The 17,085-nt window shown below is 44.4% G+C and overlaps 1 protein-coding gene across 2 annotated transcripts; it reads left to right on the top strand.

Moving 5' to 3' along the window:
* The first annotated feature begins 14,357 nt into the window (after positions 1-14,357).
* LOC133908897 (transcription factor bHLH112-like) lies at positions 14,358-17,072 on the top strand. 2 transcript variants are annotated; one of them, XM_062351108.1, is made up of 7 exons: positions 14,358-14,754; positions 14,857-15,313; positions 15,403-15,501; positions 15,674-15,739; positions 15,892-15,957; positions 16,068-16,124; positions 16,236-17,072. In XM_062351108.1, exons 1-7 carry the CDS (start codon positions 14,381-14,383, stop codon positions 16,386-16,388), a joined length of 1,272 nt encoding a protein of 423 aa, XP_062207092.1. In that variant the 5' UTR covers positions 14,358-14,380; the 3' UTR covers positions 16,389-17,072. The 2 variants fall into 2 exon arrangements, with proteins under 2 accessions (XP_062207092.1, XP_062207093.1); XM_062351109.1 differs by having other exon boundaries at positions 16,239-17,071.
* The last annotated feature ends 13 nt before the right edge of the window (positions 17,073-17,085 follow it).

The raw sequence follows: 17,085 nt of genomic DNA, 5'->3' as shown, positions 1-17,085 counted from the left end.
TCATTATGAGTTGATATGAAAACCATTTTGATGGATATCTCTATAACTTAGTAGAGTACAAGTTAAATTGGGATATAATAGTGTATCATTAATTGTGATTTGAGTACACAAAGCCAACAATCATAAACTGTTATAATATTTCCTTTACTTTTTTAAGAGTTTGAAAATATTTGATTTCCCTAAATATAGAGTTAAGAGTACAGCTATTCACTAAGCATATTTTTTCTTCCATCAAATTGTCCCCTTAGATATCTTTTAGGAGAGGCCTTTGTGTCTGTGTGTTGTGATCTATTGCCGAGTGGAAGAACTAGTGTGTCAGATAACATATAAAAGTAGAAATAGAGACAGAGTAAAGACAATAGATTGTATGGAAAAGAATACTTATTCTCATTAATTTATGTTTAATATTTATATATGGTGTAGTGACATGTTGATACCCGTTGGAAAGATATCTCTTTCTGAATAGATACTTTTTGGCTAATGGGCATGGTAACTGATCGGTAGTTTTGATTAGTTTGTCATTTAATCTTCATCATCGTTGTTGTAACACTATTCACGTCCGGTTGACGATTCCTGTGTACGAGTACTCCATATTAAAATGCGGTGTGTGCTGTACTTAACAAACTCGTTCCACTTTACGGTCATGTCGTGACAGACAGACCGGAAAGGCAGCACGAGATGCGGATAAGTCATGTTCCTGAACACGGGCAGCGGACAAACGAAAAAAGCAGAGCATAGCATGCATGAGGCGAGAGCTAGGGTTCAGATTTCAAAGAGGATATGGTATGCGAAAAACATGAGACGGGGGCACACTGTGCGTGCATAGTTACGGTCTCTCGCGGAGGACATGGGCTTATGGCCGCATCGTGTGCCGTCACCACTAGTGGTCCATATTATTGTGCGGCGTGCACATGAGACATGCACACATCCACGTTTTGGCCGGGGGTTTGACGGGGTAACCAGGAAAAGGCAAAACAGGTCAGGGAGCCCGGCAAATCCCAACCCGACGATGAAAGCCTATTCTCACGTTATAAGACGCCTAAAGTGGCGCGCACCCGCGAAAGCCGAAGATCGGTTTCGTCCTGATCATTTGGACGATTTGTCCGATGGTCGAAGATGCTTCGCTGGAGTACTCCGGCACCTCTGGCCCAGCTCATCCACGGAACGCGCGGCCTAGTCCACTAGGCGACTACAATGGTTGCGGAGGCCGGGCTGTGGGATTCGTTAGCCTTTCGGTCGGCACGGGCAGCCCATGTAAACCATAACCCGCTCAGGGCCCAACTCTATACGTTCACCCGCACGTCCGAAACGCGCGGCAACTGCCACGGAAGCGGCAGGCGCGGGCCCGCTCGGTCGCACCCCAATCGCGCACGTATCGGCCTCCCTCGTCAAATCCCTCGCTCGAGTTGGGACGTCAGGTCGCGAAAAGAACAGGACCTTCGATCCTTCACGTGCTACGAATATCAGTTCGGATTTTGCCGAGAAATGCCACCTGCGATGCCTGGAGCGAGGAGCGACTAATCGTAGACTCGACGCCCTACCTGGCGTAGGCTACGTTGTAAAAAACCCTCAGACGCAGCAGATCCGTTCGTCTACATACCCAGAGAATCAAAGATTCAAAGCTTCAGCGTTTCAAGGGTGGAACATATATCAAATGAGCCAATAGGTCAATGCCTCTTCCTGAGGCAGAGCCACCTGCGCCAATTGCTAAAGCGATGTGGTTATGGAACAAGTATTATTTGATTGGACCAGAAAACCTTCACTTGAGACGCCCCTTTGACCTCCCTTTACGTTGACACGATGCAGCCAACATCAGCTGTGGTTAGGACTCGGAAGATAAAATATCCTGTGCAGAGGTGGCATTGGTTCACCGAAAACCGGACGACTCGCCTTTCGGGTGGCCGGTGATTGCACCGTCTGAAGCTTGTTAAAGGCTCAAGGCGATCCCGATGGATAAATTAAGCTCGTAAACTGGCCTATTAAATAGCTGCAGACGACTGATTACGAAGGGGAAGAAGACCGGTTTGGATTGTTCCAGTCGGCCAGGTAGCTACGCATCTCATTAGGATAGGGTGCTTACAGGGTTCGGTGTGACGCTGGAGAGCTTCAGAAAGCGATTCTGAAAGCTCCAAGAGCTCAAGGTCGTAACTAACACCCTAAACAAATCGACCGCTTTCCCCAATGTGATCTGATCATACGTGCATACGCTTCTAGGTAATTCCCTGTAGCACCCTAAACAAGCTTGTCATCTAGCACCAGGATGCCACTGATCTCGCTGAGATTCTGCGCCTAAACCGGCTTGGCAGCGGCGTTTTCTACTGGACACGGCAGTTGGCTCTGCGTTAGTTGCGTCCTGCTCTCTTAACCACCGCTGCCCGTTGCACGCAGTAGCAGGAGGAGATTTGGAGGCCATGGCCTCCTTTTTGTCTTCCCTGACAACGATGTGTTCTTGCGGCGGGTTTTCTGTGAACGGATCGCGCCTTGTGTTATGTCACGAAGCCCAAAAGGATGAGATTTGGTGAGTGTTTCGTCAGGGAGGACTGCTTTAGCAGCTGGGTTCTTTTGGCCTTGCACTGGCTCGCTGAGATGCTGCCTGTACTTGTTAATCGTAGTTTGTGCTGTAAGATGGTGTCTGCGGTTGGAAGAGTTCGTTAGTTCCACTCCGGTTTTGGGAACGGAACCAATCCATCCATCCATATTCGTAGGGATTGGTTGGTTTGATTGACCTTACTAGTGATTTGTTTTGTGTTCCAGAGTCAGGCATGCTTATCTGAACCTCTGGTTAATCGTACCGGCACGCGTGTCAGGGTCTCGGAGATACATGCAGTGTTAACTCTGCTACTTTAGCAGCTAGCTTCGGTATGGTGCACGTGCACGATCAAGCAACATTTAGCATCTTCTTGAGGTAATGATGATGGACAATGAGAAAGTCATACGAGTGGAGATGAACAGAACTTATCAGATGATTCAGGCACAAAAAGCAGCACGAATATTTCAGAAGCAGCATGACTTGCAGTTTGGGCACTATCGCTGCAAATCTGTTTCCGTGCGATCCTATCATCAAATCCTCTTGCCTCCGATCCAACCATTAATATCTAAAAAATGCGAGCGACGATCGTACGCTTGTAACGAGGACCACCACGGCACCACCCAAACAGGCGGTCGTGGCAGCATGGGGGAGGACGCACGGCTCGCGAGCCTGCCGCTAGCCATCGTAGTACTTGCGCATCTGCTTCCCTGTTCCTGGATCGAAGGCGCGGGCGGGCGGGCGGAAGGGTCGCTTTCGGGGCCATTCGTCCGCGGCCTCGACGGCAACCGGAATCTGGTCGGGCCCGTGTCCAGGTATGCGAGGGGCACGCGTGCGCCGGGGGCGGCCCCCACCTGCTAGTGCGTTCGGCGTCCGCGTGACGTTGCTGATCGTTCAATGGCCGCGCGAGCAAGCGCGCCATTTCTCCGTCGTCCATGCGTCCACCGGTTTATCCATGAGATGGTCAGTTAATTTCTTGCAAATCAGAGTGTCCACTACAGCCTTCAGAAATGTTCAGGACTATTTTTTTTTAACTGGGCAGAAATGTTCAGAACCTGGTCTTGAACCTGCACGAGCATACAGTATGCTTCAACGCACCTTCATGGCAGTAAGCTGTGCACACATATTGCCACTTATTTGTTGACATTTGACACATACAAACTAAAACCAGCAGCTCCAACTTACACGTTGAACCAAACGCATCCCATCGGAGACCTTTCTCTTCCGTCGCAAAAAGAGCACGAAACTTGGAAAAGATGCAGGGAAGGAAAAAGGGAACGAAAAAACTCCAATGATCAATGCCTTGATAACCGCGCATGTTTCGCAAGGGTCCAGGACTCAAAAGCGAGGTGTTCATCCATAAACTAGATCTTGAGGCAGCCAGGGGGCATCGTGCTTCTTGTTCTCTAGCATATGTCTGTTGCTGAAAGGAGCTGAAAGAGGGGGCAAACAGGATGGATCCATGGCCCAAATCTCACTCAAATATGCTGTAGCCTGTAGCCCTGTACCAGCACTGCACTGCACACCTCAAGACAAGGGCCTAAAATTGTGGGCTTGTATTATTAGACATACATTATTATCATTCCCGGAGCCCTTTGATGTACAAACGATAAAGCTCATGAGCTCGCGGCGCAAAAGCTGTGGCTGGCTCAAAGCTGGTACTGCTTGCATGCAGTGGTAGTACTAGACTATCAAAAGTCTGCGTGCATTGAGCTTGCTTTTTCATATAGAAATGTGGGCAGTTTCGGTTTCAATTGAGGAGATCAGAAAGTGGAAACAGAAAGAAGTATTCGTGATATCCTTTTCCGAATTGCTGAAAGGTGATCGCTGGTCAGCTCGTTTTCCAGAATCTTTGGTTAGTTCATACATTAGGACTACTACTTTTTATTGCAGTAGTGTTGGAACTATAAATCGAATGAATTGTGCACCATATAAACAACTGTGCTCGATTTCTTCAGAATGACTAGAAGGGTCGAAATCGAAATGAAGCAAGATTGAACCTGCGTGTACCCTGCTTTCACTAGACGAAAACTTTTTGGACAAAACGAGCGATCCAGATCTTCATTTGGAGGCAAGATGCCATGATGGGTAGACGGTCCCCTCTTCTACTTGTGGTCCAGTAGAGATGGCCTCTCGATCAAGCAACACCTGGGAATATTTTAGGACATCTCAACAACAAAAATGGATTAGTCTTATTTCAAAAGGAGGCATATGTTTGTTAAACTAAATAAACTAAGCACTGGTCTAAATTAACTACTTTCCATGTATTATCAGAGACTGTTCTTTCTTACTCAGCAATGATTTGGCATAAAAAATTAGGGATGCCCATGTCGAAAGCACATTGTGTAGTCCACATATGTACATACTGAAATGTCACTTGCAAAGCTGGTTCAAGTCTAAGAATTGCTGTTGTGTCTTCCTACATCCTGAGATGGCCAATGCCTCCACTACACATGGACGGGTTGTGACCCTTTACGCCAAATAGAGATGTTAATTGGATCTGTGGGTTTAGATATTTGTGGATTCTGTACTCGATGGGTCTGAATTTAGATCTAGATTTTTATCCATGGTCTGACGGGTCCCCAAAATGAGTCGGATCGCGGCTAGGTTTTCAGTCCTCATCAACGGGTGCCCACGGGTCACCCGAAATCATTCACACACAGAGGCCCAGCCCAACTCAAGCAATCGAGCAAGCCCAACTCACCCGAGTCATCGGACACACACCTGATGCCCTCCCATGTGGCACTATGGCTTGCCGGCCTCCCCGCCCCTCCCGAACTGCTTGCCGCCCCCTCAGCCTCCCCATCAGCCACCACCACTTCACCGCCCAGCCTCCCTGACGCCCCACCCAGCCTCCCTGCTACCCCCTCGATCTTACCACCACCACTCCACCGCCCGGCCTCCCCGACGCCCCCATCGAGCCCCCCTGTAGCCCCCTCCGCCTCCTCGCCGCCACTCTATAGCCCTGCGATCGCAGATTTGTCCTCCCCGGTCCCCGCCCAGCCTCCCCGCCACGACGCTGCCTTGCATAGCCACCCTGCTGCCCCCACGGCCTCCTCGCCGCCACTCCACCATCCGGCCTCCCTGCCGTGGCGCCGCCTCTCCCGACCACCCGACTCGACCTCCCCACAGATCCAGCCTCCCCGCAAACATCCTCCATGCTCCTTGGGGGTCGGTAGGGGTGGATCCATAGCTTCCGCATTCGGGCTCATCGGATTCGGTTGGCGCTCAGCAGATTTGGCTGCGGCACATCGGTTTTGGCCAGCTGCTCTCTCTCTCTCTCTCTCTCTCTCTCTCTCTCTCTCTCTCTCTCTCTCTCTCTCTCTCTGATGCTTCTTGGCTCGGTGGGAGTGAGGGAGGGGAAGGGAGAGAGAGACAACAGAGAGGGAGAGGGAGAGAGAGACAACAGGGAGAGAAACCCAAGGGGTATCCGAAACCCGACGAGCACCTGGTGGGTGCGGTTCGGGTGCTAGTTTTCACCCGTTTTCCATTTCGGGCGCGGGTCAGGTTGTGACTGGCGGGTTTTGAGTCGGGCGTGATTTTGCTCCACCCAGCCCCAACCCGACCCATTCCATCCCTAATGTGGAAGTGATTTTGACCGAGACCAAGTTAGTAGATCTTCCACCACTAACATTATGTCACATTGTGCTACCGCATCTTCTGTAAGAAGCCATGCATGAAGCTCGTGTGACACTAAGGGCAAGTACATTGGTACCGTCTTATAGTATATTATATGTATTAATACATAATCTTAAGACGATTTAACAGATAATCCTTACAATATGTTGTATTTTAAGCTGTCTTATAGTAATTTCACAACCTCTTAATTTATTATGAGTTACATGTCAATAACAACTCATATAATGGTGCGATATAGTCTCATAGTCTTAAATTTTAGCTTATACGACTGCTGTTTTTAGCTTATAAGACTGTTATTTCGCGAAACAACGACTTGTTCTCTCACCTCTCTCTCCTCCATATATATCACATAAAATCCTATATAACATTATATGAGATGACCTATAAGATGGCTGACGTGTATCAATGTACTTGCCCTCACTGCAACAGAACTGATCATCGGAGCCGAGTCATCAGTGCCGATTAGGCTAGAACCGGCACTGATAAAGTATTAGTGCTGGTTCGTAACTTCTCGCGCTCGTTCAATGGATGAGCCGGGGTCGAACCGACACTGATACTGATACTGATACTGGCAGTATCAGTGTCGGTTCTTAGGAAATACTGACACTAATACTTCAGTGCTGGCTAATAATCATGAACCGGCATTGATGATAAAAAGTATCAGTGCTGGTTGTAGGTATCAGTCGGTACTGATATTACTTCCTACATATCATTACCCCTTAGCCATCTTCACACCTCTACTCCCTTTCTCTCCCCATCGCGCCCCCAGTCCACCACCTCTTCCTTGTTGCATCCTGGCCCACCTCCTCCTCCTCGTCTCGTGCCAGACCGCTGCCTCCTCGTCCCATTCGCATGCTAGCCCCCCACCTCCTCCCCGTCGCCTCCTCCTCGTCATGCCCCAACCGGTTGCCTCCTCCTTGTCGCGCCCCAGCCCATCGCCTCCTCCTCATCGCGCGTCGGCTCGCCATCGCTTCATCCTCTTCGCGTGTTGGCCTGCCGCCGCTGCTTCCTTGTCACACGCTAGGCCGCCTCCTCCTCCTCCTCCTCCTCCTCACGCACTGGACCACCGCCTCCTCAATATATGTCCCCATGGCGAGTAGCAACAACGGTGAAGGTGGAGGGCGTAGACCCAGGCAGCGTGAAGCCGACCGCTGCATCCTATCCAGTCATCTTGGTTCAAGTGACCTCCCTCGCACTCCTGGTCTCCAGATCCTCGATGGAGTATCCATGCCCTACCTAGAGGGGCCATGAAACACCTGGGTTAGTTCTCAAATTTTAGTTCTCCAATTACAGTTAGCAAATTTAATTAGCCAAGTTAGATCCTGAAATTTGTACTAGCAATTTAGTTGTGTTGTCTTGTTCTTATAGATGTTTTCTAGGGTTTTGGGTTCTTAAAGATGGTGTAGCAACATGTGGCTAATGGTAATTCAAAGTTGTGCTGCCTTATTCTTAGGCTAATTATGATAATTTGTGAGATATTTTCTAGGGTATTAGGTTCTTAAAGATGGTGCAACATCATGTGGCTAATGATAATTCAAAGATGCTAAAGACCATTATTGACTCATTATCCACATTGTGTTACACTATTTTTTATCAAATTTGAGTTACTAAACCCTTAACCTCTATAGTAGTCATTATCTGAGATCAATTTTGACTTAAACTTCAAATAATCCGATTGATTTGGCATTGGCATTTTTTCTTTAGATATGTAGATGTACTTATGACTTGTCCTAGGTACACCTGCATGTTCAGTGATGAAAATCCCTTTGCTAGAAATTATAAGAAGGCAAGTTAATATTGCAATTTGCAGTTAACATTTTGACGTGATTAAATTCATAAACTGGTGTACCGATTGATGTAGATGCTTCCTCAACTATAATAGCTATAATAACATTATTATAGACATTGGTGGCACACCACCAATGGTGACAACCACGTTGGCTGATAACAATAAAATGAAAGCGCTTGACCAGAACTTGGATACATATTTATGGATTATAGCTATTTCAAATTGAAAGCGTTTGAACAGAATGAGGATGTGCTTGCAATAATTCCTAGGCTCTCGCAGTTACATGCAGTTAAAACGGTTGGTGACATAAACCTGTAACTTATAGCTAGGATTATTTTAATAATATTAAGTTTTTCTTCTATGTTGCTACTTTTTGCCTGTAGGATTTTTATTAGAATACTAGGATCCGAATGGATCATAGCTTGACTTCAATCTTATATCTTCTTGTCAAGCGATGGGGGTACACAGTATTTGACTCGCAATGCAGGAAGGTTTGTGAAGGAAAGTATCAGTCTCACCTTGAGTTTCGGTGTGATAGCAATAGCTTCATTATCTACGAAAGTCCAATAGAACTTCCATTTGAAGCAACGTCTAATGCGCTTATTTATGCACTGAACCATTTTGATGTAATATTTGGAGTTAAAATTTTAGATATGAACTATACATGTAATGATCTTTGATGTAATTTTAGAAATGCTTGTAGTTTGAATTAATGTATTAGTGTTTATCATGACTGAAATATCTGTTTATGAATGAAATATCTATATATGTGCTTGTTCATCTGTGATTGAATTATGAGTGAAATATATGTATATGTACTTATTATCTATGTTGTTTTCTGGATGAATCGGAACCACTAATAATCAGTATCAGTGACAATTCATAACAAAGAACCGGTACTGATACAGATTATCAGTGTCGGTTATATAATAAAGAACAGGCACCGATACTAATTATCAGTGCCAGTTTATAACAAAGAGCCAGTATTAATACTAATTATCAGTGCCGGTTTATAACAAAGAGCCAACACTAGTACTCATTATCAGTGCTAATTTTTAAACCGGCATGGATAGGCAGTAACTATCAATACCGAGTAATTAGTGTCGATTCAAAAACCATCAATGATAATGTTTTTAAGCCGACATTGATGATTATTTTTTATAGTGGCTAAGCAAACTAGTAGACAGTACTAGTAACAGGTATATATATAAAAAAAGTTGCATGCTCTATCCTACTAAAGTTTCATCCAGAAGGAAATCCAGCTCTGCAAAAGGCTGATTTTAAGCAAAGTTCGGTGTAATTCACGAAGCATGTACCGATGTATGACCTAAAGAGTAGATAAAAAATGTTATCTGATTATTAATTTTAGGGTTTATGGAGAAAACAAAGGAAACCTGAATTTCAGCTCCTCGTAAATTATAATTACCCGCCGGGAAAAAGTTCAGCTTCGGAAGTTACGTTACTGCCTCAACATATGCTCTATATAATGCGTGTAGTTCAATTAATTTTAAAACCTACGACTACTATGAATCAAATATTTAGATTTGTCATACGATAATTCTATTAATATATTCATCGTAAAAATACTTTTAAGTTGTCATCATTTTATTCATGTTGGTTAATATACATTTAAAAATGTAATGGTAAATGAAAAAAAATAGGCTTAGAGGGAAACGTCTCCCGGCTTTTGTCTAGTTGGTGTGATCGTCGCAATATATGAAAAATAGACAAAGAAAATATAAAATCAATGACGAGTCGTAATATAACTCGTCACTTATGATAATAATGACATTGAAAGGATCGAATGGTCCAAGAGAGATGGTGAATTGGGCGTTAATTAAAACTTCTACCGCTTTCTAAAACAAATAATAACCTTAGTCTATATAAAAGTAAATGCAACTACGTGATTTAAACTAGAAAAAGGTAACTAAACAAACAAGATAACTAAGAGAGAGAACGGTAAAGAAAGACTTGCAAGAACAAAGATACTCAAAGTAAAATACGGGAATGTAAATAGTTGGAGAAGAGAACACCAATTTTTTCCCGAGGTTTCGAGAAGTTAGCACTTCCTTCTAGTCCTCGTTGGAGCATCCACCAAGGATGTAGCTCCCCCTTGAGTCACCAAGACTCAAGTGCTCCCTCTTAATTGCCCCTTCTCCATCTCCGGATTGGCGGGCATCAAACCAAGTACATCATCTCTTCCCGCTGCTCCCACAAGTCCTCCAAGAGCTCACCGAGAACACATCCGATCACCAAGACCGTCTAGGTGTTGCCAACCACCAAGAGTAACAAGCTTCAAGCTTCACTTGACAAAGACCAAGCCTAGACAACAGCTAGATGCACACTTATTACTCTCCAAGCACTAAAGATGTCCTTAATCTTCAACTAAGAACTTGGAATTAACACAAGTGCTCTCTCTTGCTTCTAAATGACACACCAAGTGTATGAACTGCTACAGGGTCGCAAGAGCACCATATGAGACAAATGAGTAGGTATTTATAGGCTAAGGATCAAGAATTAGCCGTTGCCTAACAACCCAGAATTTTTCTTAACGCCAGAAGGTTCGGTGTGAATAACTCTCTCCACACCGGAATATCCGGTGCTAATACCCCTGACAGAATAGCCGTTAACTGTTCCATTAGCCATTAAAGCTCCGGCGTTTCATCCGGACTAACGCCGGATCATCCGGCGTATTGAAATCGGCCAGATGATCGTTTGCAACCTTTCTGTATAAAATCATCCGGCGTTTATCCTTCAGTACGCCGAACCATCCGGCGTGTAGAATCACGCCGAGACTGCACTGCAAAGATTGCTCCGGCGATCTCACCACTCGAACGCCGGACCATCCGGCGCAGACTTCAACAATTTTTCAACTCAGAACTCTTAGAAAAATGCTCCAGTGCTGACAACAATTTTGGCGTCGAACCAACCTGACCAAGACAAAAATCTTTGCTGTCCTCGACCAAAATAAACTCCGGTGAGTACACTCTTCATACAGAGGATCATCCAGTGCGTTGAATTTTCGCTGAATTCATCCAATTCAAACAATCTTGAGTTCTAACCTCTTGGACACTCAACCAAAAGCTTGTATGAGCTACCTAGCTCTAGAAATTCACAAGTGTGCATCAACTATGTCTAGACTCACCTAGGTCAAGCTACAACTCTTAACCCCCCCTTTATAGTACGGTCAAAAGACTAAACAGAAATAGAACCTATACTATTCTAAGTGTCCTTCATCTCCTTATGACACTTAGAACTAGAAGATCCTTAATCTTTATGCACATGTCCTTTGATCGTCCATATAAGCGCTTAAAGGACCAAGAGTATCAAAGCATCATTGTGAAGTAAGTTTTTCTTTTTCTTTGATACCGTTCAAAACACATATGTTAGTCACAATAATACGGTTGTCATTAATTACCGATACTCTTACCACTTACCTAGGGACCTAGATGCTACAGACATGTCGTAATTGTAACCGCTCATTTATTACTAATCATAAGTAATGGGCCAAGTTGTGTCCTATCATTTATTACCAGTCATAAGTGACAGACCATTTTTGGCTAGTTATAAGTGACGAATCAAATTTTGACTCGTCACTTATTACAAGTCGTAAGTGATGGGTCATCCTAGACCAGTCATTTGTGACGGGTCAAGTTATAATATGCCACTTATTACCAATCATAAGTGACGGATCATCCTTAACCAATCATAAGTAACGGGTCATCCTTGATCAGTCATAAGTGACAGGTCAAGTTGTGACCAGTTACTAATAAGACCAACTCATCAATGATGAGTCATCTAGAGAGTCCTTAGTGACAGATCAAGTTGTGACCTATCACTAATGACCAATTTGATAAAGTGAAGGAATTTTAATTAATCAATCATTAGATATATTAGTCAAGCAGTTTCCTATCACAACTTACTTAATTTTTTGTTTATATAGTAAATATGTACATAGCATGATACTGTAATTTTTTTATTATTTTATTTTTCTCTTATTTTTTCTCACATCAGCAACACTAGAATATGAATCATTGTATATTTATGCTCAAGTTTGATGTAAGGGATGACGGTTATGGATACAAACGCGTGTTCTGAAAACGATGCAGAAATTTCAGAAGGTGAGAACTCAATCTTCTAGGCCAATTTTTGCCCAAAAAATTAATCAAATCCAACAAAGTGGGGGGGGGGGGGGATAGATGTAACTTTTTCTGTAGATGTCTAAAGAGGAAAAAAAGTCGAAATCAGAGTTTGTATGTAAAAATTATACCTATTTTACCAAAAGTCGCTCCGAGTCAAATATCAAATTACAATTCGATAAAAAAGAAGTCACTAGTGACGGGTTATAACCGTGACCCGTCACTTATGACCCGTTACTTATGATCTTCGGTAAAAAATGTTAAAAGGATAAAATATTCGGTTTCCTTCAGAACGCACGCGAGGGTGTGGTGCTAAGGAGCAACACACGCAAGTGGAGGTCGCGAGTTCCATTCCTACAGAATGCAAAGTTTAAAAACAGTGTGAAAAATAGCATGTCACACACGACGAGTGTTGATATCCCCTGCGTTCGGATGGTCAGGTAAAAAAAATATTTTTAACCTTTTTCTTGTACATTCATTAATTATAAGTGACGAGTCGTCACTTTGACTTTTTATAAGTGATATGTCACAATTATGACTCGTCATTAATGATCTTATTGGTGACGACGGGTCCTTACCCATCACTTATGACTAGTTATCAGTGACGTGTTCAGAATGACAGGTGTGAGATCCATCACCTATGACGATTATCACCGTCACTTATGTCTTTTTTCATGTAGTGTCGAATCGAGTGGGCTGGTGAGCTCTTTGCTCCCAATCACTTGGCCCGCAAGAGTACAACCATATCTACATTAGGGTTTATGTTTTTGGTTTCAAAATTTTATCGAAGGTCACCTGTTAAACCAAAAACCAGATTTTTTATGAGATTTTCAAATAAAATTTGAAATTAGGAGCAAATTTAAAGCAAACTTATTGTTTTTGACCTGATTAACCTTTACCGGAACCCACTAGTAAAACCGAAATTTCAGGAATTCGGCGGTAACCGGCTGGAAAAGTAAACCCTATTCTACATTACTGTGTCCTAAATGACAGGCGATGGAGCTGGATAATATACGTTAAAAGCGCTGACTCGCTAAAAATTAGCCGAGTCTATGAGTTAGGAATACCTATGCCAACCGCTTGCCAAATCGCTAGCTAGTAGCTTGTAACTGCCCTGTTTCCTGAACTTTGTGCCTCATGATGTATCTCAAGCAAACGCTTTTGCTCCAAAGGTGGCTCAATAGCCATTCCAAGAGGGAGGAAGCGAAGGACCGATAAAAGGAAATTAAGTAGAATAATTTCACATGGTAAATTGTAACGATATGAAAGGTCATGAGTGAGTTAACCATCTCCTTCATACTTTTCACAGAAGAGCAAAGCAGCCACAAGATTTCCCTTTGTACCCAAGCAAATACTTATCAATCAACCTCGTGCGCTAGCTAAGGTCAACATGTCTAAGGAATTATGCAACACGCGGTAGTGACAACCAGCTGTATATAACTTATCAGCTCAAGACTAGCTTGCACACATTCTGTTACCTCAGGTGGCCTTTGGATAAAATTTCTCATGAGTTTGGAAAGCTGCACCTCTCGGCCACGAAGGGCGCAGCTGTTAGTACTGTGTTCAACAGCTCTAGCAAAGTCAGTTTTGGAAAGCACTAGTGGTCTACCACTAGTCCGTTTGTGATCACTTTGATATGAAAGCCACACTGTTCTCCAAAACCCTGCCAGGTTAATAAAAAATTATTTTCTAGACATTCAGGAGATACTTTGTTTTAGCTTTAGACAATAAGAATTCAGTCGTAAATCTATAAAAGCTCCTTACCACTAGATTATATATTATAAAAGCTCCTTACCACTAGATTAATTTGACTTATGGATTGTGAGAATCAGTTTTTATATTATGATGATTTGTTTTGCTTTTATTTTTAAGACTAGAATTTATAATCAGAATTAAAAATAAACAAGACCTTAGTGACAAAATTGTATATGACATCAACTATGATCTTTGAGTTATCGACCACCATCTAGGATGCTTATAACCCTAGGTTTGGATCTTGCAAGTCTTTTGGCGATGTGGTTTTAGAAGGTGCATCAAGGCGAGCAACGTAAAAACCAATATGATTTTTTACGAGACCAATATGAATAAGCTAATTAGCTCCTGCATTTCCAAGAATGAACCATGCATAATCAAATAGAACCTTCACCTAATGACTTGACAAAACATGTCGAATTAAGAAAAGAAAAAGGGAATGTAAGAGTAAGACCCCTCATGACTATTTAGCTACGTCCCTTAATTGGTCTCATTCCAATGGTCAGCCTCCCCAAACAAGTCCACAATGTTTTGATGCTACAGAACAGACCATTATATACCCAGATTCCTCTCACCCTTTCCTTCCCGTTCCATCCACCAGCTTTCTGCCACACCTCGAGCGAAACAACACCACCGCAAGGAGAGCTAGGGAGATCAATCCATCACTCCATGGCCGACGAGTGGTGGAGTACTACTTCTCATAGGAGCCACGGCACGTCGGCGTGCTCGGCCGCGCCGCTCACGGTCACGGATAGGACCACCTGTGGCTGGACCTCCCCCACTGCAGGCGCCGAGTCGACGAGCTCCATAACCTTCCAGGACCCCTACAGGAGCGCCACGCATCGGCCAGTGTCCGATGCTGCTTCGTCGCTCGGTGATCCACACATGGACTGGACGCAAGCCTTCTTGTAATTAAGTCAATTAGCTTCGTGCATCCTCCACATCCATGCATATATTTTGACTTTCTAAGTGGCTAAAGCATCCGATCTTGTCTCTTGCGTGAGTTTTAGGAGCGGGAGGAGTGATACAAGCTTCGAAGCCGTGCTCCAAGACGACATGGTTCGAGCTCAGCCGACGGCCGACGAGACCACGATGAACAATCCATTAGTCAGGGGTACGAGCGACGGCTTCTTGCTCGACCAGGCGCTGCTAGCGCCGTCGCCACCGTACGTCACGGCGCCGTCGCAAGCCCTGTTCGACGCCACGGCGGCACATAACATTTCGATGTACGGGGACAGCCAGTCCTCGGCCAGCTACGAGGCCACGGCATCGCTGCAGTTCTCTCAGATGCTGAAGCCCTCGATGCCGGCGTCTACGCAGATGCAAGGAGGCGGCGCCCAGATGCAGTTCTTTTCTGACAGTTACTTGCCTTTCGGTGGCCCGCTGCCGTCACAGCTTCTCTTGCAGGCCCTGAAGACTAAGCCCAGTAGCCGCAGCTCTAACGCTAACAACAACCTCATGGTGAAGGTAAGACATGCATGAGTTACCAGCTAACTAGGGTTTCGTCAAGTCATAACCTCAATTTTTTCTTGCACTCCAATTCCGGGTCTGTCCAGGACGCCGGCTCACCAGCGACGAGGAAAGGCGTCTCCGAGTCGCCTGCCGCCGCGAAAAGGCCACGGATCGAGGCGCCATCGCCGCTGCCGACTTTTAAGGTGAGGCGTGTGCATGATCCGAGTAGATTTTCCTTTAATCTTTTCGCAGTTCAGTGTCTCTTTTTGTTCCTTTTGATGAATGACATTTCTGTGCGTGCATCGATGGATGGTGACCTTGGAGTTTGAATTGCCATAATTTTTTTTTCTTTTCCTGCTCGCCTTTGCGCTGCAGGTGAGGAAAGAGAAGCTCGGGGACAGAATCACTGCGCTCCAGCAACTAGTCTCGCCTTTTGGAAAGGTATTAGTTCTTTCTGCTGAGTATCAATTTCCTTCCTCTCCTTCCTCGCCGTTCCAAATACCGGCGAGAACAAGTGATGTTAGACTAGAAGTCTAGAACTCTTCTCAGATAATGACCTAACGTATCATCTTATGGTTATGGTCATACTTTAGACCGATACCGCATCGGTTCTCCACGAGGCCATTCAATACATCAAATTCCTTCACGATCAAGTTGCGGTGCGTACCCAAAATGCCATTTGACTGCCTCACCTGCAATACAACATTTTTCGTTTATATTGGCAAATTTAGCTAATCTCTGTCATATCTTGCATACATACTGCCTGCAGTCACTGAGCTCTCCGTACTTGAAAAATGGGATTCCATTGCAGCAATTCCAGCAGAAGGTAGTATCAAAATTTTATTATTCCCAGTCCCTCAAAAAGAATTTATCCCCGTCATCGGTGTTTAGCAGTTCTTCGTTTGCATATGTTCATAGCATTTTGCTCGTCAACTAGCAGGGCCACGAGGACGCCAAGGATAACGGCGACACGAAGCAGGATCTGCGCAGCCGGGGCCTGTGCCTTGTCCCGGTGGCGAGCACGTACACGGTGGCGAGCGAGACGGTACCGGAGTTCTGGCACCCTACATTTGGAGGCACATTTCGGTAGAGATATAGGTGGTTTAGCTTGGTAGTTGGTACAGGGTACACGCGCTAATGCAACGTGTGTACTTGTTTGTAGATTACAAACAAACGCACAGAGTGTTGCAGCTAAAGCAAAGCAAAGGCATGTGTTTTTTTTTTTATCAAACTAAGTTATGTACATATGGTGATCAACCGATCAATTTATTAGTAGCTAGCTGACTAGCCTGGGAAGAAAAGAAAAAAAAAGTTACGATCTTCCAAGCAATCGAAGGATGTTTTGAAAGGGAGAAAAGTATATGATATTGTGCCTTCTAGGACAGGCTAACGTAAGTATATAACATGCTGGATCAAGTGCAGAAGAGAATGATGGGCTGGGGAATCTATATATGCTCGTATATAGCAACTTTGCAAACGAATAATGCATGCTAACTATATATAATTAGCATTGTATATAGTATGAACAGGTTGGCGTCAGGGAAAGTTGGGGGCAGGTGCCAACATTTGAAAGGAAAAGGAGGGATTAGCGCAAATGGTTGGTGTTGGTTCTTCGCCCAGGGCCTTGATGTACAGATTGGATTCAAGCTGCACTTGCGAATATGGCAAAAATTGCAAGATACGGCAAGTTGACAAACTCTCCCTGATCTTATGTATACATTGCAACTCGCGCAAAACTCACATATATATATGCTAGAACTTGGTCGATTCGTACTTTGGCCGGAGAT

The sequence above is a fragment of the Phragmites australis genome, chromosome 2 (genome assembly GCF_958298935.1).
Source record: "Phragmites australis chromosome 2, lpPhrAust1.1, whole genome shotgun sequence".
NCBI classification, from domain to species: Eukaryota; Viridiplantae; Streptophyta; class Magnoliopsida; order Poales; family Poaceae; genus Phragmites; species Phragmites australis.
Note: the sequence above shows the minus strand (reverse complement) of the source record. Positions and strands in the feature narration are given on the sequence as shown.

Excerpts from the sequence above, each read along its gene's own strand:
- LOC133908897 (XM_062351108.1), top strand. The coding sequence starts at position 14,381 with ATGCTACAGAACAGACCATTATATACCCAGATTCCTCTCACCCTTTCC. Across the intron at positions 15,740-15,891 it reads TAGTCTCGCCTTTTGGAAAG|ACCGATACCGCATCGGTTCT; the intron begins GTATTAGTTCTT and ends GTCATACTTTAG. Across the intron at positions 16,125-16,235 it reads TGCAGCAATTCCAGCAGAAG|CAGGGCCACGAGGACGCCAA; the intron begins GTAGTATCAAAA and ends CTCGTCAACTAG.